This window comes from Odocoileus virginianus, chromosome 17 (assembly GCF_023699985.2).
Source record: "Odocoileus virginianus isolate 20LAN1187 ecotype Illinois chromosome 17, Ovbor_1.2, whole genome shotgun sequence".
Lineage (NCBI taxonomy): Eukaryota > Metazoa > Chordata > Mammalia > Artiodactyla > Cervidae > Odocoileus > Odocoileus virginianus.
The window spans coordinates 55,102,528-55,122,129 of NC_069690.1; the positions used below are offsets into that span (position 1 = coordinate 55,102,528).

At 49.7% G+C, this 19,602-nt stretch overlaps 1 protein-coding gene and 2 long non-coding RNA genes across 12 annotated transcripts in view; 2 read left to right on the forward strand and 1 right to left on the reverse strand.

Annotated features, from left to right (window-relative positions):
* SLC39A11 (solute carrier family 39 member 11) overlaps positions 1-19,602 on the forward strand; it is a 363,731-nt gene that overhangs the window by 100,787 nt on the left and 243,342 nt on the right. Inside the window, exon 1 of one of the 10 annotated variants that reach the window (XM_070480059.1) lies at positions 3,734-3,868. The exons of 8 other annotated variants lie outside the window; for them this stretch is intronic. In XM_070480059.1, coding sequence (XP_070336160.1) covers positions 3,776-3,868 — 93 coding nt within the window. In that variant the 5' untranslated portion in view covers positions 3,734-3,775. Of the gene's footprint in view, positions 1-3,733; positions 3,869-9,956; positions 10,121-19,602 lie in introns of those variants that run through there. One more of the 10 variants, XM_070480060.1, reaches the window with a different exon arrangement.
* On the reverse strand, positions 598-2,495 carry LOC139039202 (uncharacterized). The gene is made up of 3 exons (XR_011492500.1): positions 2,378-2,495; positions 1,804-2,055; positions 598-1,087 (listed from the first exon to the last, which is right to left on the reverse strand). It is a non-coding gene; the product is annotated as an uncharacterized lncRNA (long non-coding RNA).
* On the forward strand, positions 3,881-5,463 carry LOC139039204 (uncharacterized). Its single transcript, XR_011492503.1, has 2 exons — positions 3,881-4,401; positions 5,035-5,463. It is a non-coding gene; the product is annotated as an uncharacterized lncRNA (long non-coding RNA).

Sequence of the window (19,602 nt, forward strand, 5' to 3'; positions counted from 1 at the left end):
AAGGACTGATGCTGAAGCTGAAACACCAGTACTTTGGTCACCTGATGCGAAGAACTGACTCATTGGAAAAGACCCTGATGCTGGGAAAGACTGAGGGCCGGAGGAGAAGGGGACGACAGAGGATGAGATGGTTGGATGGCATCACCGATTCAATGGGCATGAGTTTGGGTAAACTCTGGGAGCTGGTGATGGACAGGGAGGCCTGGCGTGCTGCAGTCCATGGGGTCGCAAAGAGTTGGACACAACTGAGTGAATGAACTGAATTGAACTGAACTGCTCTGGGATTTTGGGCCTTCTTAGATAGAGTTCAAAGAACAAAATTCCCTGGTGGTCTAGTGGCGAAGCCTCTGCTCCCAGTGCAGGGAGCCCGGTTCAATCCCCATCCAGGGAACTAGATCCCAGATGCTATCACTGAAGATGCCACATGCCACACCTGAGACCCAGAATAACCAACTAGGTAGATTAAAAAAAAAAACAAACCCAAAATGACAGTATTAGAATGAAATATTTGTTTTTCTGTCTTCTTTACATGAATACATTTTCTTTGTTTACTGTAAGAAAAAAAAAACTCATAGAGAACTGGAAATAAAATTGATGCTTAACCCTGTTTTATTCTAGCAGTAACCACTTAATGTTTATTCACAGATATATGAATGAAAACTGAAAAAATTAGAAAAAGGCCTCATCCTTGAAAATAAGTATTTCCAAGAATAAATATAATTAGACTTGAGTATCTAATAATTATGAAATGGTATATTAAATTTTTGCTGTTATGAATCTGTTCTCAACCACTAATAGTTTTAATAGTCATTCAATCCAGGAAATTGTTATTTAAGCAGTTAGAACTCTAGGCTCACAGGAAATTTAAAAAAAAATTAAATTGAAATGTGCATAGATGTTTTATTGCAAACCAGTATGAGAAAGAAACCAATAATCGACTTTCTAGGAAGAAATATAAGTTGCTCTAGAATAAAATTAGGTGGGGAAACAGAATTGATATATAAATCAAGGAGAAGAAGGAATGGTGTACATTTTTTGACTTTTGAAGAAGAGCTGGCTCTTGTGTTTTTGTATGTAGAATATAACCCTGGAACAGAAAAGTACATAAGACATAAACACACAACTTAGTTTGTGTACATTTTTAAGTGGATAACGGGGAGAATCAAATCCCTATGCTGTTTATTTTTATTTATTTAGTTAATGACATTTTTTTTTTGGCTTCATGGCTTTTGGGATCTTAGTTCCCCAAATGGGGATTTAATGTGGCCCTCAGCAGTGAAAGCACCGTGTCCTAACCATTGGACAGCCAGGGAATTCCCTCCTATGCTTTTTAGATGCTAGTGGGTCCATTTAAACGACTGATGAAATAGTTTTATATAAGCACATTGATATTTACATGCCAGAATTTACATCTTTAGTGACTTTTTAAATTTGAGATGAAAGCATTTCATTTTTTCATTGTTACTTTAAGAACTGTATAGTTGACTTCCAGTGTTGTGTTAATTTCTGCTCTACAGAAAAGTGATTTAGTTATGCACATGTACATTCTTTTTCATATTCTTTTCCGTTATGGTTTATTCACAGGATATTGAATGTATTTCCTGGTGCTATGCAGGAGGACCCTGCCACTTATCCGTTCTGTGCATAATAGTTCCCATCTCTCCTTCCCACACTCCCTCTCCGCCCCTGCCCCTCCCCATCCCCTTGAGTCCTGTTCCCGGTGTCTGTGAGTCTGTTCCTGTTTGGCAGATAAGCTCATTTGTGTTTAGCTGATACTGTGTGGCCTTTATCTTTCTGACTTACCTCACTGAGTGTGGTCGTCTCCAGCTGCTTCCATGTTGCTGCCAGCAGCATGACTTCTGTCTCTTCTGTGACTCAGCAGTATTCCACTGTATATCTGTAACACATCTTCTTTATCCGTTCATCTGTTTTTGGACCTTCAGGTTGCTTCCATGTCTTCAGGGAGCAGAGCTGGGATTCGAACCCACACTCTGACTATTGAGTCCCAACAGTTAAAGCTCAGTGCCTCCTAGATGATGTCCGGTCCAGCCGCCTCTGGAAACAGAACCATAGAGAATAAATTACTTATCCAGAATTAAAAAATGCTAGATGGCACGGAGCTAGGACGAAACCCAGATGAGAAGTCGGGGGCTGTCCTCATCGAGCTCTGTGACCTTGGGGAGGCTCCTCAGTCGTCCTGGACCTCAGCTGAATCTGCTGGGGCCTGGGGGTGTTGGAAGGGACGTTTCCTTAAGAACTTCCTGGATCTGCATGTCTGAAGGGGTGAGTTTCCACGGAAGTTAGAGTGTTTCTTTTTGTTGTAAAGCAATTACAAAGTGTTTCAGTCCATTTCTGGTCCACCTATTTCCCTACTCACCTATTTAATGGTAAATTTAAACTTGCAATCGAATAACCTTTCATCCAAGTGAGAAAACATCGAGGGTCACCGTTTTCATTTTCTTCGCTCTGGCCCTGATGGCTGTTATTTGTGAGATTTAAACTAACCAGGATCCTCTACATCAGTGTGTATTTTCTCTCAAGAAAAGAAGTACTTGTGCAGAATAAAAATGACCATGAAACTGCAGAAGAGAAAGGCCACCAATCAAACAGCTCACTGCTGGCATGAAAAGGCAATTTAATATCCATTATTTAATCGCACAGGGAGCTGGGTCCTTATGAAAGATGTGATTTTTCTCAGGGAGATTTTGGCTGAGTCGGCTTTTGTGCTGCAAGTGGTGAGTGGCGTATTCTGCAAATAACCGTCGCACTGTTGGAAGCTAATGATGCACTCCGGTGAAGGCCTCGAAGTCTGGAGGGATGATGGTGACCAGCTATTCTCCTTCTCCTTGGAGAAATGCATGGGAAGAAATGGGTTTAAATCCTCATATGAGGGATTCAGGGAGGAGATTTCAGCCAGATCCACCAGGAAGGTTTCTCCTAGTTGAGTGAGAAGGGCCAGGGCGTGGGGAGTAGCCACTGAATTGGGTCTTCAGAAAGCCTAGCTTTTTATTTATTTTCAAAATAATTTTACTGACTTTTTAATTTATTTTTGGCCGCACTGGGTCTACATTGTGCTTCTCTAGTTGCAGCGCGTAGGGGCTCCTTTCTATTTGCAGCACGGGGTGGCTTCTCTTGTTGGGGACACGGGATCTAGGCTGCGAGGGAACCAGCTGTTGTGGCCTGTGGGCCCGGTCGCTGCGGCTCCTGGGCTCTGGGGCACAGGCTTGACAGTTGTGGCCCATGGGCTTTGTTGCTCCGCGGCATTTGGGATCCTCCCGGATCAGGGATCGAACCCGGGTCTCCTGCGTTGGCAGGTGGACTCTTTATCATGGAGCCGCCAGGGAAGCCCAGGCCTGGCTTTTATACTCTGGGCTCTACGGATCCTAGATTACGAACTCATAATTGCTGTTACTAATTGAATCTGAGCAAACTCCGGGAGATAGTGAGGGACAGGGAAGCCTGGCGTGCTGCGGTCCATGGGGTCGCAGAGAGTCGGACACGACTGAGTGACGGGACACACACACAGACAGTTGCTGTTAGGTTTTCCCCTTCGTATTGTCTGAGACGCAGGGAAGCCTGGCATGCGCTCATGGGGATTTTTCAGTGTGAGGTCTCTCGGTCACACTAAAGTGGGCTGGACCCCCAACAGACAGTATGAGCACTGCCATGGGCTCTGATGAGACTCCTGCAAAAATCATGGCTCTGTTTCCCCGAGCCATCGCTTTCCTCTTTATGAGGCTGAGTGAGATGAAGGCCACCAGGTGATCCCCTGGGGATGCTGAAGCCGCGTGGACCTGGAGCAGGTCCCATCCCCAGCATCACTTGGACCAGGCAGGCCACCTTGGAAGTTTCATGGCAGTTGTCTCATGTGAGTCTCCTCTCTTGTTTTTGTTTTTTTCTTACATTTTTTTTTTCTCCTTGTAGACCAATTTTAAAGTCTTTATTGAGTTTGTTGCAGTATTGCTCCTGCCTTATGTTTCAGTTTTTGGCCCTGAAGCATGTGGGATCCTAGCTCCAGGGGTGGACCCCGTACTTCCCGAATTTGGAAGGTGACGTCGTAACCTCTGGATTGCCAGGAAAGTCCCTGGATCTCCTCTCTTAAATCTGAATTTTCAAGATGTGGGGAGCCAGGCCTTTAGGGCCTCCTCCGTCCTATGTCTGCAGCTTTTCTTCTGCACCGGGAGGCAGTGGCCCGGGAGGTGATGCTGGTCTGTTCTAGGGCTCTTGGTGCTGTTTCGTCACTTCAGTCGTGTCCAACTCGTTGCGACCCCCTGCACTGCAGCCCGCCGGGCTCGTCTGTCCATGGGATTCTCCGGGCAAGAATGCTGGAGGGGGCTGCCATTTCCTTCCCCAGGGGATCTTCCCGACCCAGGGCTCGAACCTGCGTCTCTTGATTGGCAGGTGAGAGAGAGTCTTTACTACTGAGTTAGCTGGGAAGCCCATTCTGGGGCTGAGGCTGCCCTTTAGGTGGGTGCTCAGCGTAGTGATGGCACGTTCCCGGGTGGGCTCGGTGGGACTTGGAGCCCCCTCCCCCAGGGGTCTCTTGTGAGCTGGAGAGTGCGGCCTGGAGCAGGAAGAGGGTGTGGGCACCGGCCCTGCCGCAGCCAGGCCCGTGCTCGGGACAGTGGGCAGTGTCGCTCAGGGCCACCTGTCACTTCCCGCATCTGTGGGAAGGCCATCTGTTTCTGGGAGGAAACTTCTGTGCCTCAGCCAGGTGTCCTCAGACCAGGCTGAGCCCAGGCAGAAGACCCTGAAGGAAGCACAGGGGGCCAGGCTGACTTCTGGCGCTCCTGGGCCCCGCGTGGCAGTAGTGGGAGTGACGTGAGGGTGCCGCGGTGACAGCTCGTCCCCCAGCTGTCTGTCATCCTGTGCCAGCACAATGGGCCCCTTCCTCCCCCAACATCCTGACTCCCCCCTGGGGAGGGGAGGGGGATGGCGAGGCGAGAAGGAAAGGAAGGAAAAAAGGGAGAAAAGTGCCCAGGGCGGAGACAGACTGTTATTCTTGTATTTTTTCTTTTCAATTTCATGCTTCAGATTTCCAGTGTGGTTATAAACCGTGCGGAGGAGGAAATGGTACATATTACCTTCTCTCTGCGGTGATGGACGTGCACAGCATTATGTCGGTGGAAGAGCCCAAGTGCTTGAGCATATGGGAGAGGGAGGCCTTGATCCTGCCCTGCGCCCCCCTCCCCGGACAATGTTACCCTCCTGCCCTCTCTCAGCACATCCTCTCTCCTTCCCCACCTGCGCCCTTGGGCGGCCTCCACTCTCACGGCCCGGAAACCCCTGCTTCCTGCTCTCTCCCTCTGCCTTTTCTTGCCCTCCTGGGCTGACTTGGTCGACTGGGCCGGGGCTTGGGGATACCTGTTCCGCTGTGTTTGGGGGCATCCTTCCCTGTTCCCATGAGCGAGAGGGTGGGAGTGTAAGTGACCAGCAGGAGATTAAAAGGGACCTTTGATGTTATTGTGGTTGAGTCACTAAGTCGTGTCTGACTCTTTGCAATCCCAGGGAGTATAGCCCACCAGGCTCCTCTGTCTTCCACTATCCTCTGGAGCTTGCTCACATTCATGTCCATTGAATCACTGATGCCATTCACCCATCTTACCCTCTGTCATCCCCTTCTCCTCCTGCCCTCAATCTTTCCCAGCGCCAGGGTCTTTTCCGATGAGTCGGCTCTTTGCATCAGGTGGGCAGAGTATTGGAGCTTCAGCATCAGCATCCGTCCTTCCAGTGAATATTCAGCGTTGATCTCCTGTAGGATGGACTGGCTGGATCTCCTTGCAGTCCACGGGACTCTCAAGAGTCTTCTTGAGCACCACAGTTAGAGAGCGTCGATTTTTTAGGCGCTCAGCCTTCTTTATGGACTGGAGAAGGAAATGGCAACCCAGTCCAGTATTCTTGCCTGGAGAATCGCATGGGCAGTCTGAGAAAAGGACCTTGGGAGGCTTTAAATAGTCAGATGTGAGCATCCCAGAGTCAGAGTAAGTCTTATGGATTCTTTGTAGGAATAGGAAGGTGTTCAGCAGATACTCCTTTAAGACGGGCTCATTTTTCTCCCTTCATCCCTCCCTCCCTGCCTTCCTGCCTTTCTCTCTTTCTTCCTCCTTCCCTGCCTTCCTCCCTTTCTCTCTCTCTCCCCCCCACCCTTCCCTCTTTCCTTCCTTTCATTCTTGGAGAACCTGTTGTGTTCCAGGCACTGTGTCAAGCGCTGCGCCTCAGAAGGCGCGCTGGGAGAGACGTTCTCTGTGTTTAAGGAAGGTCTGGTCTGGTGGAGGGGTGAGCACAGCACACCGCGGCCCCGTCCAGCCCTCCGTCTGTCTGCTTTTCCACTGTCTCTTTTTGTCACTGGAGATTTATTGGAGCCCAGCCGCGCCCGTTTGCCCATACGTTATCTGCGGCCGCTCCGGCATTACAGCGGCAGCCCTGCGGTGCTGCAGCAGGCCTGCAAAACCTGTAATATTTGCTCTCTGGTCTTTCCCCAAGTTCGCTGACCCCTGCTGTAGTTGCAGGTGGGTGATGGGCCACGGGGACCGCAGCTCTGTGCTGGGCAGACAGGGCCCCAGCCAGGCTGGAGGTCTTGGATGCTCCGTGGAACGTCCAGGGCTCCCGAGTTGGGGGGTTTCCTGGGGGCGTGGGTTTGTGGTGGATTCTCCCCAAGGGGGCCCAGCCTTCCCTCCTGAAGTCGATGCCACCACTCCCCTTTGCTGGAGGCAGACCTTTAAGAATCTCCTGGGAAACGGCTTTCCAGTGAAGTGGAATGAGGTACGTGGGCCCTTTGGCTCCGCTGTCCTTGTCGCATAGGGCACCCTGTGGCCATCAAGACGGATGGCCCTGGGTGAGCGTGTGTCATTTAACATGGTGAAATAAACCCAGGGGTCCCAGCTCAAACCGAATTCCAGTTTGCTACCGTCCTTGGCATCCCTGGTCCAACAGAGTGAGCTGACTCGGCCCAGCATCCTTGATGGTTTGATTCCAGGGAGCTCTCAGGCTTTGGGGCTGCTCCCCCTCTTCTGACACTGCGGCTTGCCACCCTGGCTGCACATTAGGGTCACCTGGAGAGATGCAAAAAGCCCAGTGCCCTGGACACACCCTGGACTCGACGCATCAGAGCCTCTGGGGGTGGGATGGAGCTTCAGTAGTTTCTAGGGTCCCCTCCCCCCACCCAGGGTGATGGCGATGTGCAGTCAAAGGTGAGAGACCCTGGTCCTTTTTTGCCTGTAGGATCTTAACTTCCTGGACCAGGAATTGAACCCGCACCCTCAGCAGTGGACATGCGCAGCCCTAACCACCTGATCTCCTCCAGGGAATGCCTCAAGAACCTGTGTTCTGATGGGAACCATGGTTTAGTGAAGGAGGAGCTGGTGTTTGGAAAAAGCCAATTCCCTTCAGAGGCTCCATGCAGCTGTGGGGCTGAGCATGCATCTGAGCCAACACGTAGGGTTGGGGTGATGGTTAGAGGACACCGGACATGGAGGATGGAGCCCTGGGACTTGGGCAGGGAGCCCAGGAGGAGGCTACTGTCCCTGATCTCTGGGGAGGCTGCCGTGACGGAGTCCACCACGCGCTTGGCAGTTGGCTCCCGAAGCTGGTTGGTTTTGGTAGCAGCCTGGGATGGCGGGCGGCAGTTGTCGTACGAGAAAGGTACGCTTTCCTGTCCATCAGGCGATAGTGGGCATCTGCCTTCCTTGGGTCTCCTTGGCATTTGCAAAAGAAGGATGGGAGGCAGGTTCTTTACTGCTTTGAGACCTCAAGCCTGAGTTTAGATTCTTCCTTGAGGCACTGTCCTCCCTGGATCACATATTGCATCTGAAAGAAAAAGAAATCTCAGGAGTGGTGACCCTTCTGGAAGTCATCTCAGGCACCCGCTGCCATCAGACAGGGTGATGTTTCACCCAGGGCACGCAGATTGTGGGAGCACAGTTTGTTCTCAAAGACATTTGCCAAGAAAGACTTTATACACTTTTTGGGGGGATGGGAGGGGTGATCTAATTGAGTGTTTAGCTCTTTTCTTAGAAACTTATCTAAACGTCTTCGGCTAAAATTTAAATAAAAGAGAGAGTAGCTGACATCGTTTTTCACAGGCATCTTAGTACAGATCACATAAAAACGCATGTATCAAGTGTTGGCTCTTTTGTAAGATACCCTGAGGGCAAGGGATCAAAGTTAATATTGGTTAAGTTTTATCCTTTAAGGGGCTTCCCTGGTGGTCTAGTGGCTAAGACTCCATGCTCCCAATGCAGGGAGCCCGGATTTGATCTCTGTTCAGGGAACTAGCAGGAACTAGATCCCATAGGCTGCAGCTAAGACCTGGTGCCGTGGTTAAGAATCCGCCTTGCAGTGCAGAGGATGTGAGTTTGATCCCTGGATGGGCAGCTAAGATCTCACATGCTGGGGAGCAGTGAGCCCACACGCCTCAACTGAGACCCTGTGCAGCCAAATACATATTTTTTTTTAAAGTTTTATCCTTTAGACATTGCTGCCAGGACCAGATTTATACACATTATTCACTTAAGTGCTTTGTGCCTGGGCTGCTATTGGGTGGCAGGTTCCTGCTTTCCCCCCGGCCCCTTGTTCAGAAGGAGGGGAGAGGAGCGAATAATCCAAGCTTTGTCAAGGGCCAGTGTGAGTTCAGAAATGGCCGGACACGTGTTCTCCTCACAGAAAAGCCCTTTGTCTTGGCCTAGAAGGTGGAGCAAGGAGACGGTTGTCTTCAGACCACTTCATCCAGCATTTCCTGAGCACCTACTGTGTACTTGGTGGGGGGTATGCCCAGAAGTCAGGTGTAGCCCCTCCCTGCGGGGGGTTTAGGGTGGGTTAGGACAGACAGGTCACAGTCACCTGTAATCGAGATGGGTCGGTGTGTGGCTGTAAGAAGCTAACTGACAGAAGGTGATGGGAACCTGAGGACAGGGAGGTTCTTTCTAGTTGGGGAATTAGACAGGACTCTCTAGTTGGGGAATTAGACAGGACTTTTGTGGCTGAAGCTCAGATTGGAAGGACAGGTAGTGTTTGGGGAGAGTACTCGGGCCTGGGTGCTCAGTCGCTCAGGCATGTCCGACTGTCTTGCGACCCCGTGGACTGTAGCCCACCAGGCTCCTCTGTCCCGGGGATTCCCCAGGCGAGAATCCTGGAGCAGGTTGCTGTTTCCTGCTTCAGGGGACCTTCCCGACCCAGAGACTGAGCCCTGGTCTCCTGCATTGGCAGGCAGATTCTTTGCCTTCTGAGCCACCAGGGAAACCCAGGGAGTGAGCAGGGGAAGGAAATGAGTTATCGGTAGAAGCAGCAGCAAGTTGGAAGCACAGAGAGAAGAGTACGGGGTGGCGATGGGTTTGTTTGGTAGGTGATGCCGGGAAGGTAAGTCGGGGCTCAGGTGTGAACAACCTGGAGTCCCATGGGAAGAAGTTTGTGTTCTGTTCTCTAGACTGACCGGGGAGACCCTGGAGGTTTTTGCGAGGTTGACATCAGAGCTGTGCTCCCAGGAAGTGCGTTCTGTGGGTAGCAGACAGCTTGACCACAGGGAGCGTGTAGGAGGGGGCGGGCCGTGGGCAGGCAGCCTGGAGGCTCTTGCATTAATCTACATGTGATGCCTGGACTCGTCGGTGGCCTTGACTCTGAGTGGACGCAGAGAAGTCGGGAAGGGAGAGAGCGAGAGACATCCTTGCTGGGGAGCTCAGGGACTTGGCCGTCCTTTGATTGTGAAGGCAGCTGAGGAGGTTCAAGCACTTCACAAGTACTGTATTCCTGGGGCTTCCTCTCCTGGGATTGTCAGAGAACTCAGCTTCACCGTCCTGTCTTTTGGGCTGAGGGGGACTGTCCCAGAAATGGTGAGGCTTGGGGGGTGTCTCTTAGGTTTACCCCAGGCTTTTCTCATCTGAGTGGTTTGTTCTTTGGAATCTGTGTGTTGGGGTGGTTTCCATGGCAACCAAATACCTACGGCTACTTGTACTGATGGTGATGCTTCTTGCTGCTCGCTCTGCTTTTAGTGGCCTGCATCCATTAGGATGAGGTTTGACTGAGTGTAACTGAAACCCCAAAATAGCGGCTTAAGTAAGAAAGCCTCCTCTGATGTAGAAGAAATCTGGAGACCATGGCTGGGAACATAGTTCCATGGAGTCACCAGGTATCTAGAGACTCCTCTTTTGCTCATCACCTTGCCCCAGATGGGAGCGTTTGTCTTTCCAGCCCAAAATAGCTGCTAGAGATCAGGCCATCACGTCTGCCTTCTGGGCAGCAGAATGGCAGGAAGGAGGGAGGTTCCTTGCAGGTCTTGCATGACAGCTCCATTTATAACTCATTGGCCAGAACGTATTGGCAAGACCTGTCTAGCTGCATGGAAGGCTAAGATACAGGGTCTTCACACTGGGATTCTGTTACTGAAGGAGGGAGGACAGTGGAACTTGAGCCGGCAGTTAGCTCTCTTGGTCACACAGGTAGTGCGAAGGGAACTTTGGGCCCTAACAGCATCATTGGCTTACCTCCTCGGAGTGCATTTTCTGTACATATATATATATATATATTTTTTTTTTTTTAAGTGAGCTGTGTTCTTTCTTTAACTAGTTTCTTTTGAAATGAAGGCATGATACATAAACTTGGTAAGAAATTCAAGTCATACCAAAGGGTGCTCAATAAAGTATAAGTCCGTCCGTCTCTTTGCATCAGTCAGGAGCTTTTGGTGGGCGAGGGGGAGCATGAATGATGAAAAGCCAACACAGTCTGGCACAAGGAAGCAAAGACATGTATTTAAAAAAAAAAAAAAAAAGAGGCATGTATCCGTCCAGGCAATTAAGGTATCCAGGCACAGTACCGGTCTCAGAATCCGCTGATTTTGGATCACAGGCCGTTGCCAGGAGCTGCTTTTTTCCATCTCCTGGTCCTGCTTTGCTGTGCGGCTTCATTTTCTTTTTTCCACTTTTTTTTTTTTTTGCAGGGGGGCTGCATGTGGGGTCTTAGTTCCCCAGCCAGGGGTCGAACCCATGCCCTTTGCTTGGCCCCGGGGCCCCCAGGGAGGTCCCTGCGTGGCTGCGCGCTCAGTACCCTGTCCACATCCTCTCGGGCTCAGGACTAGACGAGCGAGGTCCTCCCCAGTGCTTGGGGCTGAGGCCCACGAGCAGCAAGCTGCTGGCCTGGCTCGGGGTGTGTGTGCGTCCCTGAAGGCGGGGATGGCGCGTGTTCACTGGCAGCGCGGGCACTCCCCTCGTCCAGCGACCGCAGGGCCGCCTCACCGGCTCTCCCCTTACCTTGTTTTCCCTTCTGCCTCCCAGCCTTCCTCCGGCCATCCCGCCCAGTGAGGCCAAGTGCCGGCTTTCTGCGTTTCCATTCCGTTTGATAACTTAAGCACCCAAGGAAGAAATGCAAAGAGCCCGTGAAGCTCCGTTTCTGCTCTGCAGGCTGCAGAGAAGCGAGGCCTTGGTGGGCCGGATTAGTCATAGGTATTCTGGTCTCCTGGGAGGAAAGGGCTCCGTTCTTCTCAGTATAAGGGCTCCATTGTTCTAGAAGCAAGAGTTAGCTATCGAGTGAGGTGGCGTTCTGTGGCTAGTCATGTGACCTTCCCGGAATCTCTGTGTAGAGGACTCTTGGCCTCTCATGAGTGGGTACATCCAAGCTGTGGATTTGGAAGAAACTTGGGCCAGATACTGTTTGTTTGCTTTTTTTTAATAGTCCATGCTTCTGCATTTCTTGGTTTCACTATCCTGCACCTGTGTTACTTTGATTTCTTTTTTTTGAATTCCAAAACGTCCTCCCCGCCCCCCCTGCCTTTTTTAATTTATTCATTTTTAGCTGCGTGGATCGTTGTGGCGCGTGGGCTCCTCTCTGGCTGTGGCTGGGGCTTAGTTGCTGTGTGGCATGGGGGATCTGAGTTCTCTGACCAAGAATCGAGCCCGCATCCCGTGCGTTGGAGGCGGATTCTTAACCGCTGAACCACCAGGGACATCCCCCAAAATATCCTTTTAAATTCAGGCATCGACCTTCTTCCTTCCTTGCAGGGGAGTCCCGCCTGCCTGGATGACCATAGTTATGGATATACAGAGCTTCTGCTGAGGGTGGGACGGATGAGGAGAAAGCCCGACCTGGCCTGTCTCGGGCGGGTGTGTGGGCAGCGCACGGGGGTGCTGCCAGGCTGAGGTTTCTATTCGCCTCGTTGTCCCCGACCAGGGTGGTGAGAAACACGGAGCCCAGAGGAGCTGTAATCTCGGGCTGAGCGTCCTTGCTGGCTGCTTTCTCAGGGTCTGGAGAGGCTGTTGGCCTCAGGGTTGGGATGCAGGATGGAGGTAGGACCTCCCTCCCGTTTCCTCCCACCCCGAGGAGTCGGACCTCAGGAGTTCTTTTTTTTTTTTTTTCCAGGTAGCTGAGGCCAAGAAGCAAGGCTCTGAGCCGACACAGTGGTAGAGAGAGTGTTGGGACTGGGTCTGGGAGTCGTGAGCCCTGGTTGTGTTTCTAGCTCCTTCCAATCCGCATGATTAGCGGCAAGTCCTGTAACCTCCAGGCAAGCATCTCAGGGCTCCACCGAGACTGAAATCCTTCCCCTTCTTCCAGGATGGGAGGAAGAATCCAGTCACGACCGTGTAATGCTTCTGTGCCCTCCAGAGCCAAGAGAGAGCAAAATACCAGGACGACAAACACTGTAATAGCTTGCCCGTGGAAGCTGATCTTTGCTGTCAGGCTGCCCTGCCTTTTAATCCCCACATCTGACTCTGGCTGGAGGCCAGGAGCTGATTCTTCATGGAATAGAACCATCCCACCCATGGAGGTTCGGCTGCCCTAGAGAATCGTGCAGTTGACAAGCGGTGTGTGTAGGGAGGGTTCATCTTACCTGCCACGGATTTTCTTTTCTCTCCTTTTTCTGCTATAGGAGATTTTTTTTTGGGGAAACCTTTCTGTTTCTGAAACTGTTTCTGGTCTTCTGTGAAGAAATCAACCACGACAGCCCTGGGGCTAAGTGAGTTAGTTCTCCAGGAGGGTGGAAAGAATATGTATCTGTTAAAGGCATAAACAAGGGGAAAATGGATTAGTATTGTATTTAAAGCGGAGGAAGGGGCACAGAGTCATTGCCTGTGCATAAGCTTTAAGTAGATTACCGATTGCAAAATGTGCGGCATTTTGTGATTATGCATAAAAGAACCCGTGGGGAGTGGGGTGACCGTCTGCTAACTTGAGAGAACACTTGCATCTTATGGGCTCGTGAGCCCCAAATACTATTTTGTGACATTGGTTTATGGCTTCATATTTTTCAAAACCCCTTCCCATCCATTACCTCGTCTGACCCACAGTAGTCCTATAGCTTGTTTTTATTATTTGCATATAATAATGAGGAGTTTTCTCTGTTCCACGCTGGACTCCTTTGTCTGACTTGTGCATGGGATGCTTAAAGTGGGAAGGGAAAAGAAGGGAGCCTCCAGTGGTCTTCCTGATACTTCCGGCTGAACTCGCCCACCCAGGGTGTGCCCGGCACTGTTTTAGGCACTGGGGATAAAACAGTAAGCAAAGCAAACAAAAATTCCCGCCCTCCTAGGACTGCCGTTCTAGCTGAGAGCCACGTGATAAACGCTACTGTGAAACTTAGGGTGTGTCTGACAGAGATACGTGCCATGGAGAATAGTAAAGGAAAGGGGGAGAGAAGAGAGTGCCCTGGCTGGGGCAGGGGAGGGGGGTGGCAGGAGTCATGTGTAGTGCGGTTTCAGAAGGAAGAATATGGGAGGAGTCTAAGGAAGTACCCCTAACGTGAGGAAGACTCTCAATAAAGTTTTCTTGAATCAGTAAACAGATACATAAATGCTCAAATGGATGGATGGATGGGTAATGGATGGGTAGCTGTATGGATAGATGGATGAATGGATGGGTGAGTAATGGATGAATGAATAGACGGATGAATGAATAGGTGGGTGGATGGATGGATAGATGGATGAACAGGTAGGTGGATGGATGGATAGATGGGTAGGTAGGTGAGCAGATAGATGGATGGATATGGATGGATGATGGATGGATGAGTAGATGGGTGGATGGATGAAGAAGGATAAGTCTTTATTCCCCCCTCCCCCATAGATCTGCACTTCCTTTGAGAGCTTTACTGCGCCTGAATATTTTCACACCCCCATTTCATGAATCAGTGTGGGGCACCCTAAGTACGACCTCACCTCATGTAGTCCCTGAAGAGGGGGAGCCCCTTCCTACTGGAGAAAGCTAGCATCCAAACTGGCTCAGAGCAGGAATGTGCTTGGTACTGTGGCGGGTCGAGTTGAAAATAAATTGTTGCCCACTGTTCTGCGGAGTTTGCCTTTCCTTTACCCCACCTTGGCTCTCTCATCATGGACCCAGTTCTGAAAGCCCTAGGGGTTTGCCTCTTCTGTCCCTCCGGGAGCCTGGTCCCTCCCCGATCCTTGCCATCAAAAGTTTGCTCCTTAGGGAAATTTAGCATCTCATTTCTTCCATCATTATCTCTCAGCCCCCTCTAAGCTGGAATTTAGTATCTTTTGACAAGCATCTGTAGCTCCCCCAGATAAGGCAGGAGCTGCTGTTTTACCTGTTGAGACTTGGTCCTTGGTACAGGGTTCTAAACCATGCTTTTGAAATGTGTTAAATGAGCACGTTTGTTTGAGGGTTTCTTTGAGGTTGGCTGCCTTTAAGTCCAGCCGAGTTTCTCCAGATATTCAGTGTGCACTGATTTATATCCCTGGAACCTCAGAATGAAATCTCCAAACAGGCAGTGAGAAGTCCTCCCCGTGGAGTCTGTAAGGAAATCGGTCTTTCTGATTCTCCCAATGAAGGAAGAAACTAATTGAATGTAAACTCATTACATCTCTGAAGCACTTTGAAAATTTCCCCACGATTTAATTATGATGAAGTCCTCAGGATGTAGTCATGCCAGGAAATGCCGCAAACCATCAGCCCTGTGGGTTGAGCTCGGGGCAGGGGCCGCCGGGCACCGAGGCGTAGCGCCTTTTTCCTAGCGCACGCGCATGCTGGTGTTTCGGTGAGCCCTGGAGTCACTTTGCTTGGGTTTGGTCCTGATTTCTCAACTTATTAGCTGTGTGAGCTTGGGCTAGTTAACTTAGACTTTGTAAGCCTCAGTTTCCTCATCTGTAAAATGGGGCTCATAGGATGGTCTCCATCACAGGGTTGCTGTGCGGATGAAGTGAGTAAATATATCTGAAGCACTTAGCAGAGTGGTTGGCACATTGCAAATGTCCAGGGCCTGTTGATCACTGTTATGTCATATCAAGGGGAATGGTGGAGGATACATGAGGAATCTGGGATTGATATAAATCAGTGTGGGCTTCCTTGGTAGCTCAGCTGGTAAAGAATTCGCCTGCAATGCAGGCGACCCCAGTTTGATTCCTGGGTCAGGAAGATCTCCTGGAGAAGGGATAGGCTACCCACTCCAGTATTCTTGGGCTTCCCTTGAGGCTCAGGTGGTAAAGAATTCACCTGCAATGTGGGAGACCTGGGTTTGATCCCTGGGTCGGGAAGATTCCCTGGAAGAGGGCATGGCAACCCACTCCACTATTCTGGCCTGAAGAATTCCCATGGACAGAGGAGCCTGGCGGGGTACAGTCCATGGGCTCTCAAAGAGAGGGGCATGACTGAGCGACTAAGCACCCACACATATAAATCAGTGTAATGGGTGTCACAGGTTTTAAAACCGTTAATGTATTTGGCTGTGTTGGTCCTTCCTTGCATCATGCAGGATCTTCTGTTGCCGTGCACACACACTCTAGTTGTGGGTCACGGACTCAGTGGTTGTGATGCTCAGTCTTAGTTGCTTTGGGGTGTGTGGGATCCCAGTTCCCCGACCAGGGACTGAACCCACATCCCCTGCATTGCAAGGCGGATTCTTAACCCTGGGCCTCCAGGGAAGCCCCGGGTGTGATGGTTTTGGAAGAGTTTCTCCAGTTTCTGTGGTCCTCAGTATTACTACGCATCCCCCTTATTCATCCCTAGGTGATGCCTCTGAGACTGTCTTCTCAGCAGCATGCTCTTCTTTAGTTTTCTTCGTTCACACATTATTTAAAAGATGGGATCATACCATGTGTAATGTTTAAAAACACGTTCTTTCATGATAAACCCTGAGCCTTTTCTTGTTGTTTTGGGGGTTGCATGGTACTTCATTACACAAACTGGCCATAATATTTGTTTTCATTTTTATTGAGGAATAAGATGGTAAAGGATCTGCCTGCATTGCAGAAGACCCAGGTTTGTTCCCTGGTTCGGGAAGATCCCCCGGGGACAGGAATGGCAGCCCACTCCAGTATTCTTGCCTGGAGGATCCCATGGATGGAGGAGCCTGGTGGGCTATACTGTCCATGGGGTAGCAAAGAGTCAGACACGACTGAGTGACTAACACTTTCAAACCTCACATAACCATGGTATCCTTTACTAATGACTTCTCAGACATTTAAGTGGGGCTCAATTTTTGGAATCATCATTTATTTTTTTCAGAGTTAATAGTTGCACTGATTTTGAAAGAGCAAATGTTAATAAAAGGCTTAGAAAGAAAAAAAAAGGCAGTTCCCCCACGCACCACCACCCGCCCCCCCCCTACCATGGCCCCATCCTTTTTTAAGAAGTAACCACTTTTGTCTGTTTCTTGAGAAACTTCCTCCCAGATTTCTAAGGATGTTTAGATACTATATCTGCAATATCTTGATTTGGAAACCAGCGCCCTCTGATTCTGGTAAATGCTGTTTGATGTTCCTTTAATAGTTTCCCCTCTGGTTCTCTGTTCTCTTTTTATTAGTCTTATTAGTTGGCTATTGGACTTCCTGGACCGAGTGTCTCATTTTCTTCTCTTTTCTTTCTGTTTCTTATAACATCTTTGCTGTTTTATTCTGCATGGTGGGGAGTTTCATTGCCTTTAACTCCATCAAAAGAGCAAAGGTTTCTTCTGTTGCTGTCTTTAGAATTTCCGTTTCTGAAAACAGTTACTTGTCCTCCCTGTTTTTGGTTTGTTCTGTTTTCTCTCTAGCAGCCTGTGCTTGTTCGTGGATTTCGTCAATGCCGTCACGTCTCTCTGATAGTAGTGATGGGTTTTTCTCTTCACAGTCATTGTCTCCCTGAATCCCCAGGTTCCTCCTGAGAGCCTTCATTTCTTCCTGTTTGGTTATTTTCTCCAATGACTTACTCTTATCATAGGAAAGATAGAGACAAATTTTAAGCATGCGCAGCACCAATTATTTATAGAGTCTTTAGGCCAGTTTCTGTGCTAAGCATTTTACATGCTTTATTGCATATAATCCTTAAAACGTGTTCACCGATAGCTCAAGGGGTAAAGGATCCACCTTTAATGCAGGAGACTTGGGTTCATTCCCTGGGTCGGGAAGATCCCCTGGAGGAGGAAATGGACCCCCTCCAATATTTTTGCTGGAGAATCCCATGAACAGAGGAGCCTGGTGGGCTACGGTCCATCAAACATGACTGAGCACAGGATGGATGGATGGAATCCTTTAAATAACTCTGTAGGAAACCAGACACAGCCCCCCACCGCCCCCCGACCCCCACCGTGGGGACAAGGTCATGTTCAAGGACTCCACAGCCACACTGGCTGGGATTGAATCTTGATGCCGCTTACTGACTGTTGTTAATAATGACTTAACCACACCGTGCCTCAGTTCCCCCAGCTCTGAAGTAGGGATGATAATAGGACTTGAGTCTTAATGTCAAGAGGATTAAGAAGGTTTCTGGCAGACAGTAAATCTCTATGTAAATGTTGTTAATTACATTTCACTTCTGAGTGTCATTATTATTTCTATTACTATTTCCATTTTCCATATGGAGAAATAGTAATGCTAGAGAGATGAATCTCTCACCCAAGGACTCCCAGCTGGGAGCTTGGAGAGAGAGTTGGACCTTGGAATTGAACCAAGTAGTCTGACTCCAGAGTCCTGCCTTCCATCCACTACCCATTGTTTTTGTTCAATTGCTAAGTCGTGTCCGACTCTTTGCAACTCCGTGGACTGCAGCACACGACTTCTCTGTCCTTCACTGTCTCCTGGAGTTTGCTCCAATTCATGTCCATTGAGTCAGTGATATCATCCAACCATCTCATCCTCTGTCACCCCCTTCTCCTTTTGCCTTCAGTCTTTCCCAGCATGAGAATCTCCTCCAGTGAGCTGGCTCTTCACATCAGGTGGCCAAAATACTGGAGCTTCAGCTTTAGCTTCATTCCTTCCAATGAATATTTAGGGTTCATTTCCCTTAAGATTGACTGGTTTGATCTCCTTGCAGTCCAAGGAACTCTCAAGAGATTTCTTCAGCCCCGTAATTCAAAAGCATCAATTCTTTGGCACTTGGCCTCCTTTATGGTCCAACTCTCACATCCATGACTGCTGGAAATACCCTAGCTTTGACTATACAGACCTTTATTGACAGAGTAATGTCTCTGCTTTTTAATGTACTGTCTAGGTTTGTCATAGCTTTCTTTCCAAGTCTTTTAATTTCATGTCTGCAGTCACCGTCTGAAATTTTGCAGTATTGCTTTTCAGAGAGAGAGACAGAGAGACAGAGGGAAAGACGGCAGATCTGCTTTGGAATTGCTGGTGGTGCTAGCTAAGGTTGCCAGGTAAAATATAGGATGGTCAGTAAAATTAAAATTTCAAATAAGCTCTATTTAGTAGAAGCCTGTACCAAATAAAAAAAATTCATTGTTTATCTGAAATTCAGAAATATCTGGACACCGAGTATTTTTATTTGCTAAATCAGGTAGCCCTAGGTGGGGTTTGTCTTCTTCCTCCATCCAGTCCCTTCCTGAGGTTCTGCCCCATCACTCTGGAACTCTTTGTCTGTATCTCCCTGGGATCAGGGCTAGGGTACCAATGGCTGTCTCCCACATCCGTCAGGTGAGTTAGGACAGAAAGCTCTGAGAACCCAGGCTTTCACATGCGGCAAAAGCAAATCGTGATTGTGTTTGGAGTGAGGGGTGGCATCCTTGCTTCCGCTTGGCCTTGACAGTCCTGCCCCTAAACCCGCCCTGTGGATTCCCTTCGAGCCTGGAGGGACGCCCAGAGCCCGCAGTTGGGGGGCTCGTCCCCTCCCTGGAAGAAGACCAGCGAAGAGACCTCGGATCTCTCTCTCCACAGAGCCAGACGGCTCAGGCTGCTCTGTTTCGTCACGTGCTGGCAGGTTTTGAGTGCCAGCCAGGTCTGGAGCAGCTTGGACCAGCGGGGGCGAGCGGCGGGGTGGGGAGGGGGAGGCTTGACCAGCTGGCGCAGCCGCCCGTCCACGGGCCGAAGTCAAGAGGGTGCTGATGGGTTGGTCGCTGGTTGCCACAGAGAGGGTGCTTTGGGTGGCAGGGCGTTCTCACTCTCTTGGGACCAGCTGGTGAAGAGGCTTGATGAGGACACCCCCACTCCCCTTTTCCTTAGTCTACATGGAGTTAACAGTTTTGGCAGGCTGAGGGATTCTGGGAGTCCTCTGTCATCGAGTTATTCCAAATGTAAGTGCTGATGAATTAATAATGAGCATGCTGACGCCTCTCTGTGATTCACCATAGCGGGTTTGTGCCAGAGGAATGGTGAACGTGAACGAAAACTCTAAATGTTGGGAGCATCGTGGTCTTATTTTAAGTGGAGTTAAGGTCATGGCTCAGTGGTAAAGATCTGCCTGCAATGC